General features: G+C 41.9%; 1 protein-coding gene across 1 annotated transcript; it reads left to right on the top strand.

The window, feature by feature from the left end:
• Window positions 1-461: 461 nt before the first annotated feature.
• On the top strand, window positions 462-14,122 carry LOC128368291 (ribosomal RNA processing protein 1 homolog A-like). The gene is made up of 10 exons (XM_053329081.1): window positions 462-708; window positions 2,493-2,575; window positions 3,924-3,981; window positions 4,077-4,162; window positions 5,214-5,275; window positions 8,169-8,298; window positions 10,732-10,796; window positions 12,079-12,290; window positions 13,190-13,323; window positions 14,021-14,122. The coding sequence occupies exons 1-10, from the start codon at window positions 582-584 to the stop codon at window positions 14,120-14,122; spliced, it is 1,059 nt and encodes a 352-aa protein (XP_053185056.1). The 5' UTR covers window positions 462-581.
• The last annotated feature ends 908 nt before the right edge of the window (window positions 14,123-15,030 follow it).

Raw genomic sequence — 15,030 nt, forward strand, 5'->3', positions numbered from 1 at the left:
TAAATCTCTATAAACTCTCTCAACCAGCACACACACACACACACACTCACACACACACACACAGACACACAGTAACACACACTCACTCACACACACAGTAACACACACTCACTCACACACACACACACACACACACACACACACACACAGTAACACACACTCACTCTCACACACACACACACACACACACACACACACAGTAACACACACTCACTCACACACACAGTAACACTCACGCACACACACACACACACACACACACACACACACACACACACACACACACACACACACACACACACACACACACTAATGTAATGTTGTACTTCAGGCCAGCAGGTGGCGGTAATGCGTCTCTAAGTTGGTTTACAAACCTCCAATCTCAGACTCAGAGAAGAAGAAGAAGTGAGCACAACACGGAGCTGTGTGACGTCATTACTGCGCGTCAACCTGGAGGAAACGTGGGGAGAAGAAGAGAAGAGATAGAGGATAGAGAGGGTTGAGAGGGTTGAGAGAATAGAGAGAATAGCGAGAATAGCGAGAGGAGAGATAACCGAGTGTCTCCACGTGTAGCAGAGAGCATGGCGTCCCTTCAGGAAGCAGAGGTGCAGCTGGCTCAGAGACTGGCCTCTAATGAGAAACCCATCAGGAGCAAAGCCATGAAGAAGCTGAGGAAGTACATCAATGTCAGGTCTCAGAAAGCAGCAGGTAAGCTAACACACTCTACTACCTTCTCTGTTCCTGTGAGACAGCACCAGGGTCACACCGCAGGCCGAGGTTAAACACCAGTAAGTCCTGGTTAAAGGAGACTGGTCCCAGTTAGTCTCATGTTTAGGTGTAAATCAGATACACGGAAACTGTTAGCACACACGTGTTAGCCTCCAGAGGCTCATTGATCAGCTGTTCTCTCATCCTCTACTGCTTAAAAACTCTATTACAGTAAAAATACTGCATAAAAAAACATATTACAGTAAAAATACTGCATAAAAACTATTACAGTAAAAATACTGTATAGAAAACTATTACATTAGAAATACTGCATTAAAAACTATAGGCCTACTACAGTAAAAGTACTGCATAAAAAACTATATTACAATAACAATACTTCATAAAAACCCTAATCCAGTAAAAGTACTGCAGTATTATGAGTGATGTAGTATGCAGTATTATAGTGATGTAGTATGCAGTATTACAGTAAAAGTACTGCAGTATTATAGTGATGTAGTATGCAGTATTACAGTAAAAGTACTGCAGTATTATAGTGATGTAGTATGCAGTATTACAGTAAAAGTACTGCAGTATTATAGTGATGTAGTATGCAGTATTACAGTAAAAGTACTGCAGTATTATAGTGATGTAGTATATAGTATTACAGTAAGAGTACTGCAGTATTATACTGATGTAGTATGCAGTATTACAGTAAAAGTACTGCAGTATTATAGTGATGTAGTATGCAGTATTACAGTAAAAGTACTGCAGTATTATAGTGATGTAGAATGCAGTATTACAGTAAAAGTACTGCAGTATTATAGTGACGTAGAATGCAGTATTACAGTAAAAGTACTACAGTATTATAGTGATGTAGTATGTAGTATTACAGTAAAAGTACTGCAGTATTATAGTGATGTAGTATGCAGTATTACAGTAAAAGTACTGCAGTATTATAGTGATGTAGTATGCAGTATTACAGTAAAAGTACTGCAGTATTATAGTGATGTAGTATGCAGTATTACAGTAAAAGTACTGCAGTATTATAGTGATGTAGTATGCAGTATTACAGTAAAAGTACTGCAGTATTATAGTGATGTAGTATGCAGTATTATAGTAAAAGTACTGCAGTATTATAGTGATGTAGTATGCAGTATTACAGTAAAAGTACTGCAGTATTATAGTGATGTAGTATGCAGTATTACAGTAAAAGTACTGCAGTATTATAGTGATGTAGTATGCAGTATTACAGTAAAAGTACTGCAGTATTATAGTGATGTAGTATGCAGTATTACAGTCAAAGTACTGCAGTATTATAGTGATGTAGTATGCAGTATTACAGTCAAAGTACTGCAGTATTATAGTGATGTAGTATGCAGTATTACAGTCAAAGTACTGCAGTATTATAGTGATGTAGTATGCAGTATTACAGTCAAAGTACTGCAGTATTATAGTGATGTAGTATGCAGTATTACAGTAAAAGTACTGCAGTATTACAGTAAAAGTAGTGATATATTATTATATATGACATCATTAGATTATTAATAGTGGAGCATCAGTGTTAGAGCAGCATGTTACTGTTGTAGCTGCTGGAGGTAGAGCTAGTTTATACTACTTTATATACGGTTAGCTAGTTTATACTACTTTATATACAGTTAGCTAGTTTATACTACTTTATATACAGTTAGCTAGTTTAGTCCAGTGGTTCCCAACCTAGGGGTGGGGCCCCTCCAAAGGGTCAGCAGCTTCATTGTTAGCTGATTGTGTTGTTTGTTTCTCTGCAGGAGGATTTACAGGCGATGAGCTGCTCAAACTGTGGAAGGGTTTGTTCTACTGTCTGTGGATGCAGGACAAACCGCTGCTGCAGGTGTGTTTGACCTACAGATGTGTACAATGTCAGACTTATTACTATGTATGAAATCAACAAAGTGCATACTGTTACCATGGAAACATTACAGTATGAAAGCACTGGACACTACAACGCAGTAGTGACAACGGCAGTGACCAAGCCAGTGCTAAGCCATGTTTCACTTCGCCTTCAATTAGTTCAGACTTTATTATCAGTACAGGTTACCATGGTTACGCATCTCCAACTGACTTGATAATTACATCTCGGTGCATCTGAAATGATAGATACTGCTGTTTATTCAAAGTATTGTAGATTTTGGAAGAGTGAAGCCTTAGCTTGACGCTGTAACAGTTCCTCATCATAAAAAAATCCACCAGGATTCTGCAAGTGCTGCTCATGTGGGAATGTTTGGTCTCTTTAAATTAAAACCTGAAGAGTTCGGTTTTGTGCCTTGAGATAACTTTGTTGTGATTTGGCGCTATATAAATAAAGATTGATTGATTGATCTATTCCTAGCTGATGCTTTAGACTTTCATTACAAATCAAAAGGGTTTGTGAAGAATTCAAAAGAAAGTAAAAAGTATGACTACCAACCCCGTTCTTCCCTATGTTGAATGATGGCACACATGTTCAATCAATCAATCAATCTTTATTTATAAAGCACCACATCGCAACAGAGTTATCTCAAGGCTCTTTACACATAGAGCAGGTTCTAATCCGAAATCTTCAGGTTTAAAGAGACCCAACATTCCCACATGAGCAACAGTGGCAAGAAAAAACTCCCTTTTAACAGGAAGAACCCTCAGAACCAGACTCAGAGTGGGAGAACATCTGCCTCGACCGGTTGGAGTAGAGAGGAGAGGAGAGGGAGAGGAAGGAGAGGAGAGAGAGAGAGAGGAAGGAGAGGAAGAGGAGGAGAGAGAGAGGAAGGAGAGGAGAGGAAGAGGAGGGAGGAGAGGAGAGGAGAGGAGAGGAGAGGAGAGAGAGGAGGAAGGAAAGGAGAGAGAAGCACATTGAAGGTCCAGGACTGGAATCTGTCATCCGGACGTCTCCAGGCCCAGATTACCTGTGAGACCAGAAAGCACAGACAACTCCGGGGAAGAAGTTTAGCTTATTGATGCATTAATAGTACATGAATGTTAATGGATATAGATAGATGGATAGAGAGAGAGAGAGAGAGAGGAGCCCAGTGCATCATGGGGGTCCTGGGGATATGAAGGGTGTAGTATGTGATTTAAACACTTGTGCCATAACATGACGTTATATCCAAAATCTTAGATGATATCTCGTCTCATATCATGATATTAATCTAATAACATATTGACCAGCCCTTGTTAACACAGTCTGTACTCTTCTTCTTCTACAGGAGGAGCTTTCAAAAGTGATCTCCAGCCTGATGCACAGCTTCCAAGGCATCGACGCACGTACGTTTCACATGTTTGACTCCATCACGTGACGGCGAAGATGAGTTCATCTCGGCGTGTTTTCATGGCGTGTGTTGTTTTGCTGTTTCCTGCAGAGTTGTTGTTCCTGGAGAGTTTCCTGCAGACCTTAAAGAGAGAGTGGACCGGCATCGACAGACTGAGGATGGACAAGTTCTTCCAGGTTCGTCACTCTGGATCTTACATTTTGTTTTCTTATTTTAATTCTTCGCACATAAAGAGAAAACAAAATGCATAATTCAAGAATTATAAATAATAGATGCAGAACATTGAGATTAGAAACAAAACAACTATAATTATCCCTCCTGTTGTCCTCCCGGGTCAAATTGACCCGTCTGTTTTGACTGTTCCTTCCTTCCTTCCTTCCTTCCTTCCTTCCATCTGTGCTTCCTCTCTCCTTCTTTCTTTCTTCCCTTCCTTCATCTCCCTTTCTTCCTTCCTTACTTCTTTACTCCGTCCTTCCTTCCTTCCTTCCTTCTTTCCTCTGTCCTACTTTCCTTCCTTCCTCCCTCCCTCCTACCTTCTTTCCCTCCTTACTTCTTTCCTCCGTCCTTCCTTCCTTTCTTCTTTCCTCTGTCCTTTCCTCCGTCCTTCCTTCCTTCCTTCTTTCCTCTGTCCTTCTTTCCTTCCTTCCTTCCTCCCTCCCTCCCTCCCTCCCTCCTACCTTCTTTCCTCCCTCCCTCCAACCTTCCTTCCTTACTTACTTCTTTCCTCCATCCTTCCTTCCTCCCTTCCTTATTTCCTTTCCTCCCTTCCTTCCTTCCGTTCTCCATCCCCCCTAATATCTAAAATGGTTTTAGACTGGTGGAATTTCCAATGTGGTCTGTTGAACAGTTCCAACAAAGAGGAGCTCAAAGCTAATTGAACATTAGGGGGAAAAGTTGTCCTGAAGAAGGTGGAGTGGAGATTATCAGATGACCTTTTATTATAATTATGGATTTGAAAGTTGAAGTGAAATACAGTTTAAAAAAACAGAGAAAATACACAGAAATCATGATAAAAAAGTGGATAGAAATTATATAAAGAGCGTCAATGAAAAGAATGAAGAACAATAAATGAAAAGTGAAGTGTAATGATAACCTGAGTTTGATAGTGAATAGATTTTAAAGTGATTGAAAACTTAATACAGGCTGGAGTCCTGAAATGTTTGCAGTTTAATTAGTTTTAAAAGTTTTTTGAATGTTTAAATTATTGTTTTTTATTTTCTCCTCCAGCTGGTTCGCTTCATGTTCAGACAAACATTTGAGATGCTGAAGAGGAAAGACTGGGACAGCAGGTAAAACATGTCAGAACATCTTTAAAAATCTCTGTAGGTCACATTTATGTCATAACTCTGAGCTCAGACTGTGAACAAATGTCTGCTGCTCTCTGTGTTCAGTGTGTAAATGAGTGTCTGCTGCTCTCTCTGTGTGTAAATGAGTGTCTGCTGCTCTCTCTGAGTGTAAATGAGCGTCTGCTGCTCTCTTAGTGTAAATGAGTGTCTGCTGCTCTCTCTGTGTGTAAATGAGCGTCTGCTGCTCTCTCTGTGTGTAAATGAGTGTCTGCTGCTCTCTCTGTGTGTAAATGAGCGTCTGCTGCTCTCTCTCAGTGTAAATGAGCGTCTGCTGCTCTCTCTCTGTGTGTAAATGAGTGTCTGCTGCTCTCTCTCTGTGTGTAAATGAGCGTCTGCTGCTCTCTCAGTGTGTAAATGAGTGTCTGCTGCTCTGTGTGTAAATGAGCGTCTGCTGCTCTCTCTGTGTGTAAATGAGCGTCTGCTGCTCTCTGTGTGTAAATGAGCGTCTGCTGCTCTCTCTGAGTGTAAATGAGTGTCTGCTGCTCTCTCAGTGTGTAAATGAGTGTCTGCTGCTCTACGTGTTCAGTGTGTAAATGAGTGTCTGCTGCTCTCTCAGTGTGTAAATGAGTGTCTGCTGCTCTGTGTGTAAATGAGCGTCTGCTGCTCTCTCTGTGTGTAAATGAGCGTCTGCTGCTCTCTGTGTGTAAATGAGCGTCTGCTGCTCTCTCTGAGTGTAAATGAGTGTCTGCTGCTCTCTCAGTGTGTAAATGAGCGTCTGCTGCTCTCTCTCTGTGTGTAAATGAGTGTCTGCTGCTCTCTCAGTGTGTAAATGAGCGTCTGCTGCTCTCTCTGTGTGTAAATGAGTGTCTGCTGCTCTCTCTGAGTGTAAATGAGCGTCTGCTGCTGTCTGTGTGTAAATGAGTGTCTGCTGCTCTCTCTCTGAGTGTAAATGAGTGTCTGCTGCTCTCTCTGAGTGTAAATGAGTGTCTGCTGCTCTCTCTGTGTGTAAATGAGTGTCTGCTGCTCTCTCTCTCTGTGTAAATGAGTGTCTGCTGCTCTCTCTGAGTGTAAATGAGTGTCTGCTGCTCTCTCTGTGTGTAAATGCGTGTCTGCTGCTCTCTCTCTGTGTAAATGAGCGCCTGCTGCTCTCTCTGTGTGTAAATGAGTGTCTGCTGCTCTCTCTCTGTGTGTAAATGAGTGTCTGCTGCTCTCTCAGTGTGTAAATGAGTGTCTGCTGCTCTCTGTGTGTAAATGCGTGTCTGCTGCTCTCTCTCTGTGTAAATGAGCGTCTGCTGCTCTCTCAGTGTGTAAATGAGCGTCTGCTGCTCTCTCTCTGAGTGTAAATGAGCGTCTGCTGCTCTCTCTGTGTAAATGAGCATCTGCTGCTCTCTCTGTGTAAATGAGTGTCTGCTGCTCTCTCTCTGTGTGTAAATGAGTGTCTGCTGCTCTCTCTGTGTAAATGAGCATCTGCTGCTCTCTCTGTGTAAATGAGTGTCTGCTGCTCTCTCTCTGTGTGTAAATGAGTGTCTGCTGCTCTCTCTGTGTGTAAATGAGTGTCTGCTGCTCTCTCTGAGTGTAAATGAGCGTCTGCTGCTCTCTGTGTGTAAATGAGTGTCTGCTGCTCTCTCTCTGAGTGTAAATGAGTGTCTGCTGCTCTCTGAGTGTAAATGAGTGTCTGCTGCTCTCTCTGAGTGTAAATGAGCGTCTGCTGCTCTCTGTGTGTAAATGAGTGTCTGCTGCTCTCTCTCTGTGTGTAAATGAGTGTCTGCTGCTCTCTCTGTGTGTAAATGAGCGTCTGCTGCTCTCTGAGTGTAAATGAGTGTCTGCTGCTCTCTCTCTGAGTGTAAATGAGTGTCTGCTGCTCTCTCTCTGTGTGTAAATGAGTGTCTGCTGCTCTCTCTGTGTAAATGAGCATCTGCTGCTCTCTCTGTGTAAATGAGTGTCTGCTGCTCTCTCTCTGTGTGTAAATGAGTGTCTGCTGCTCTCTCTGTGTGTAAATGAGTGTCTGCTGCTCTCTCTGAGTGTAAATGAGCGTCTGCTGCTCTCTGTGTGTAAATGAGTGTCTGCTGCTCTCTCTCTGAGTGTAAATGAGTGTCTGCTGCTCTCTCTGAGTGTAAATGAGCGTCTGCTGCTCTCTGTGTGTAAATGAGTGTCTGCTGCTCTCTCTGTGTGTAAATGAGCGTCTGCTGCTCTCTGAGTGTAAATGAGTGTCTGCTGCTCTCTCTCTGAGTGTAAATGAGTGTCTGCTGCTCTCTCTCTGTGTGTAAATGAGTGTCTGCTGCTCTCTCAGTATGTAAATGAGCGTGTGCTGCTCTCTCTCTCTCTGAGTGTAAATGAGTGTCTGCTGCTCTCTCAGTATGTAAATGAGCGTGTGCTGCTCTCTCTCTCTCTGAGTGTAAATGAGCGTCCGCTGCTCTCTCAGTGTGTAAATGAGCGTCTGCTGCTCTCTCTGTGTGTAAATGAGCGTCTGCTGCTCTCTCTGTGTGTAAATGAGTGTCTGCTGCTCTCTCTCTGTGTGTAAATGAGTGTCTGCTGCTCTCTCTGAGTGTAAATGAGTGTCTGCTGCTCTCTCTCAGTGTGTAAATGAGTGTCTGCTGCTCTCTCTGTGTGTAAATGAGTGTCTGCTGCTCTCTCTCAGTGTGTAAATGAGCGTCCGCTGCTCTCTCAGTGTGTAAATGAAGGTCTGCTGCTCTCTCTCTCTGAGTGTAAATGAGTGTCTGCTGCTCTCTCAGTATGTAAATGAGCGTGTGCTGCTCTCTCTCTCTCTGAGTGTAAATGAACGTCTGCTGCTCTCTCTCTCAGTGTGTAAATGAGTGTCTGCTGCTCTCTCTCTGTGTGTAAATGAAGGTCTGCTGCTCTCTCAGTGTGTAAATGAACGTCTGCTGCTCTCTCTCAGTCTGGTCGGCAGGTTTCTGGAGGTGCTGACGGCTCAGCTCCTGCAGAGCGACAGCGCGGCGCCCAGCGGGCTGCAGCTCCACGTCCTCGACCTCTACATGACTGAACTGGCTGCACTGGGATCTGCTGAGGTACAGGCACTGTTTTTTACCACATTCTTCACATTTGAGATAAATAACAGGCAACACAGAGAAGGGAGCAGACACGAAGAAAAACATGAGAATGATTTTTTGAGTCTGGATCAAAGGATAAGATAATCAGTGTAAAGCAGGGATGTCAAACATGCGGCCCGCAGGCCAGATACGGCCCGCCGAGGGGTACAATCCGGCCCACTTGCCATCCAGTGCTCTTTTCCTTCCTTCCATCTGTCCTTCCTTCCATCGGTCCTTCCATCGGTCCTTCCTTCTGTCCTTCCTTCCTTCTATCTGTCCTTCCTTTCTCCCTTCCTTCCTACCTTCCTTCCTTCCTTCCTTCCTTTCTCCCTTCCTTCCTTTCTTCCTTCTATCTGTCCTTCCTTCCTTTCTTCCTTCTGCCTGTCTTTCTTTCCTTCCTTTCTTATTTCCTTCCTCCCTTCTTTCCTTCCATCTTTTTAATGATCCGGCCCACATGAGATCAAATTGGTTTGTATGTGGCCCTTGAATGAAAATGAGTTTGACACCTCTGGTGTAAAGTCTCACATTTTTAATCATCTTTTATCCCAATAAGAGGTCGATCTCACAAGGCAGCAAAATACACAAATAGTAAAATAATACAATTTTAAAAGAGAACAAATCAAAACAATTTGATGAATTAAAACTAATTCTGTGTAGGAAAAAAAGGCAAGAATAGACAAACTATATTTAAAGGAGATAAAAACAACTCAAGGAAAATGTAAAGGTCAAATAAAATCAGTAAATGGTTTCTGATAAAAATGTGATTTTAAGAGAAAACTGCATCAGCTGACCTGATTTCCTCAAGCAGAGTTTATGCTTTACATAAAAGAACGTGACTTCTGGATCCAGAGTCTCACAGCTTTAGACCTCTGTTTGATTTAATCTACTTTTATGAATTAAAAATCTCTGGATACCAACATTTGAATGAACCTCCCACCTTCTGGCCACAGAAACACCAACCAGACAGACAAAGTGCATCTCGAGGTCTGGGAGACACCGAACTGTCAGAGCGTTGGTTGTAGGAATGGGCCGGTATGAGATTCTGACGGTTTGATAACCTTAAGAAAAAAAATCACGGTTTCACGGTTTTATGATTACGGCTATAAAATGTGATATTTTGAAATGTCTGTATTTAAAACTGCGTTGCTACTGTCCGTTACCTTCTTCCTCCTCGCGCTGCTACTGTCCGTTATCTTCTTCCTCCTCGCGCTGCTACTGTCCGTCACCTTCTTCCTCCAAAGCGCAGCCGTCAGTCTTTTTACGGTAGCCGAAGAATAAATACAGCCGACTTGGTCCTTTTTAAACGGGGGAAAAAGTTTGGGGGGCTCGCCTCCTTCAGCCATCATACAGCCTGCAGAGCTACCTGCTTGTAACAGCAACCGGAGTACGGGAGGGGCGGGAGGAGTACGGGAGGGGTTGTACTTCACGCTGCAGCTGCACACGACCACGGGAACCTCCACTCTCTCTCTGACCAGACGTCACATTAAAATAAACCTGCTCATACCCACAGACTGTATCATAACCACAGACTGTATCATACCGCAGACTGTATCATACCCACAGACTGTATCATACCACAGACTGTATCATACCCACAGACTGTATAACACCCACAGACTGTATCATACCCACAGACTGTATCATACCACAGACTGTATCATACCCACAGACTGTATCATACCCACAGACTGTATCATACCACAGACTGTATCATACCCACAGACTGTATCATACCCACAGACCACAGACTGTATCATACCCACAGACTGTATCATACCCACAGACTGTATCATACCCACAGACTGTATCATATCATACCACAGACTGTATCACAGACTGTATCATACCCACAGACTGTATCATACCCACAGACTGTATCATACCCACAGACTGTATCATACCACAGACTGTATCACACCCACAGACTGTATCATACCACAGACTGTATCATACCCACAGACTGTATCATACCACAGACTGTATCATACCCACAGACTGTATCATACCACAGACTGTATCATACCACAGACTGTATCATACCACAGACTGTATCATACAGACTGTATCATACCACAGACTGTATCATACCACAGACTTTATCATACAGACTGTATCATACCACAGACTGTATCATACCCACAGACTGTATAACACCCACAGACTGTATAACACCCACAGACTGTATCATACCCACAGACTGTATCATACCACAGGAACGGTGTTACGGAACATTTTTAGTGGTTTTGAAACTGACTTTTTCATACCGTGGTATATACCTTAAAACCGGTAACCGGCCCATGCCTAGTTGGTTGTGCTACTTGTTACGCAGTGTTTCAAAGCAAATATAAGAACTCAACAGTGATCCTTATCGTCTTTGCTCTGTAATGAGTCTCTCTGTTTCTGTCTTCGCAGCTCACTGCGGATCAGAACCTGACATTCATCGAGCCGTTCTGCAAAACAGCAGCTAAAACAAAAGAGTAAGTTCACCTCGACTTCGTCCTCTGCTGCTGCTTTTACTGTCTCTGTTTTACACCTGAAACGTGGAATTACCAAGTTATGAAAATGTTTTAACCCTCCCAGACACACACAGAGACACACACACACACACACACACACACACAAACACAGAGACACACACACAGAGACACACACAAACAAACACAGACACACACACACAAACACACAGACACAGACAGAGACACACACACACAAACACACAGAGACACACACACACACACATAGACACAAACACACACAAACCCCAACACACACACACACACACACCAACACACACAAACACACACACACCAACACACAGAGACACACAAACCCCAACACACAGACAGAGACACACACACACACACACACACCAACACACAGAGACACACACACACACACCGACACACACACACCAACACACAGAGACACAGACACACACACACAGACACAGACACACACACACACACACACAAACACAGACACACACACCAACACAGAGACACACACACACCAACACACACTAACTGCTTCTCCTCTGCTGCTGCAGTCGCGCTCTCTTCGGACACACACACACACACACACACACCGACACACACACAAAGACACACACACACACCAACACACACACACACCGACACACACACAAAGACACACACACACACACACACCAACACACACTAACTGCTTCTCCTCTGCTGCTGCAGTCGCGCTCTCTTCGGAGACACACACACACACACACACACACACACACACACCAACACACAGAGACACACACACAAAGACACACACACACACACACCAACACACAGAGACACACACACCAACACACAAAGACACACGCACCAACACACACACACACACACACACACACACACAGACACACACACACACACACACACACACACACACACACACACACACACACACACACACACACACAAACACAGACACACACACCAACACAGAGACACACACACACACACACACACACACACACACACACCAACACAGACACACACACACACACACACACACACCGACACACACACAAAGACACACACACACACACACCAACACACACTAACTGCTTCTCCTCTGCTGCTGCAGTCGCGCTCTCTTCGGACACACACACACACACACACACACACACACACACACACACACACACCGACACACACACAAAGACACACACACACACCAACACACACACACACACACACACACCAACACACACTAACTGCTTCTCCTCTGCTGCTGCAGTCGCGCTCTCTTCGGAGCGATCTGCAGCAACATCTTCACCACCATCATCGATCAGGCTCCCTACGCCATCCAGGACCTGATGAAGGAGCTGCAGGCGGCCGAGGGCTCGGACTCAGGACAGGCCTCCGAGGAAGAGGAGGAGGAAGAGCAACCGAAAGAGAAAAAGACCAGCGGACCTGTTGATAAGAAAGGCAGCGGGAAGCAGATGAATGGTATGGAAAACTGTTTGTTCCCCATCCCTCCCATCGTTCCCAGTCTGCTTCTCCACCGCCAGTACATTAACAGAGTTTCACTGCTAAAGGTTAATGATGTCTGACTGTCTCCATGAGGTCTAGTTTAAGTTTAAAGGGTTAAAATGTGAAAATAAACGTATGAATAACTTCACACATTCTTTTTTTTGTGGACCCAGCATCAAATTTCTGCTTTTAATCCATTTAGAGAGAATATATTAGAGGATTATGGTAAAAATGTCTAAGTGGTGTAACCATAAAAACTTTGTACCAAATAATTGAACGTTGCTTAAAAACAGTAAATAGTCAATAAAACACCTTCCTTCCTTCCTTCCTTCATTCTTCCCTTCCTTCCTTCCTTCCTTCCTTCCTTCCTTCCTTCCTTCCTTCCTTCCTTCCTTCCTTCCTTCCTTCCTACCTAACACCATATCAACTAGTTAGGCATGATCTTACATTATAACTTTTTATATTAAATAAAGCTAATGGAATACTATTGTTCTAAATATTACATTTCATCTGGTTACCATGGAGACCAGGAAACATTTACATGTTTTAAATGAAGTCATTATTAGTATAAGTCCACTTAAACACACTGTAGCTGATCACATGTTTAATATCTATCATTCTTTTGTGGTTACACCATTTGACATTTTCAGGAGCATTCAGTCTGACTTTGGTAAAAAATGGTGCAAATGTCATTTAATGATATAAAACCAACAAAAATACTAAATGTACATTTTAACAAACCTGATGCTGCTTTTAAATCTAGTTTAACTGATTTATGGATTCATCATCTTACCAACATTTATTATCTCTGATCGTGGTGTTTCGGTTCGTCACTGCTTCAAAACTAAATTGTCTTGTTTGTCTTTTGATATCAGGTCGTAAATCACATAAAAATGATGATGATGATGAAGATGATTTTGATGATGACGATGATGATGATGACCTTCTTCACCTGGAGGAATCAGACTCAGAGCCGCTGGATGATGAAGATATTGGACCAGTCCTTCAGGTGAAGAGTTTTCTCTTTCAGGCTTCTTTAAAAAAATAGTATTAGATTTTATTTCTATTTGTGATTTTAATAGTATTAAATTAGAGAAGCAGCAATGATTTGTCAAATAATGGTTTTGAGCCTCTTTTTTAAAGCTAAATATCCCTATTAATTAAAATAAATATGTGAAAGTCTATTTTTCTCTCATTTCCGTTTGGACCTCCATAAAAGCTGCACATTTGAAACTGAGAAAAAATAGCAGAATAAAATGAAGTCATAGAACATAAAGTTACAGCTGTGATTTACAAAATGTGAATTGTGTGAAATTTACATTTTGTAAAACGTATGAAACAAACTTGCTGCTACTCTCATACTGCGACCCTACAGCTCCACCTGGTGGCCGAACTTATACAACACTTATCTCATCATTGAACCAACTGCAATGCAAATTAAAACATCGTAGCATCTTTAACATTTCAAAATATTTTCATTTCTGATCATTTTGGCCACTTTAGGAAAAGTCATCAAATTTAGAATAAAAGACATTTGGGGTGTTTTACCAGCTGTTAAATTAAACTTGAACAGGAAGTAAAGGGTTAACGAGGTCATCACGGTCCAGTTTTTGAAATGACTGTTTTTTATGTATTTTTTGTCTGAAGTGTTTGAGGTGGTGTTGGATGGTGTCGTCCTTTCTAAGAGACGTTGTGTGTGTTTATAGTTTGATTATTCTGCTGTGGCTGACAAACTGTTCGGGTTGGCGAGCCGCAACAGCACGCCGAGCCTCAACCGACAGAGACTCTACAAGATCATCAGAACGTGAGTCAAAGTTACAATACTTTAAAATCAGAGAAAACTAGTTTAGTAGCAAAGTCGTTTGTTACTTTACCTCTGCCACAACAACTCTATATATATATATATATATATATATAATATATCTACCATATATAATATACAGTCAAGCCCGAAATTATTCATACCCTTTTTGGACATGCCACTTTTTGTTCAAATGTAAATAAAAGCTGACTGAAATATTTTTTTTACCACAATGATGCCTTTTGTACATCGTCTTTTTATCTTCTTGGAGACGCCTGGGTCACTTCCGGTCAAAAAACAACTTGCTGGTTGAATAAAAGTAACTTTAAGTCAAAATTTGCCAGGGGTATGAATCATTTCACTGTATCTACCATATATACTATATATATACCACAACTCCACATAAAACACTGTTAATACTACTAGTACTAGTACTACATAAAGTACTACTACTACTGTTACTACTACTACATAAAGTACTACTACTACTGTTACTACTACTACATAAAGTACTACTACTACTACTACTACATAAAGTACTACTACTACTACTACTGTTACTACTACTACATAAAAGTACTACTACTACTGTTACTACTACTACATAAAGTACTACTACTACTACTACTACTACATAAAGTACTACTACTACTACTACTGTTACTACTACATAAAGTACTACTACTACTACTACATATAGTACTACTACTACTACATAAAAGTACTACTACTACTACTACTACTACTACTACTACTGTTACTACTACATAAAGTACTACTACTACTACTACATAAAGTACTACTACTACATAAAGTACTACTACATAAAGTACTACTACTACTGTTACTACTACTACATAAAGTACTACTACTACTACTACATAAAGTACTACTACTCACTACTAACTACTACTA

The sequence above is a fragment of the Scomber japonicus genome, chromosome 11 (genome assembly GCF_027409825.1).
Source record: "Scomber japonicus isolate fScoJap1 chromosome 11, fScoJap1.pri, whole genome shotgun sequence".
NCBI classification, from domain to species: domain Eukaryota; kingdom Metazoa; phylum Chordata; class Actinopteri; order Scombriformes; family Scombridae; genus Scomber; species Scomber japonicus.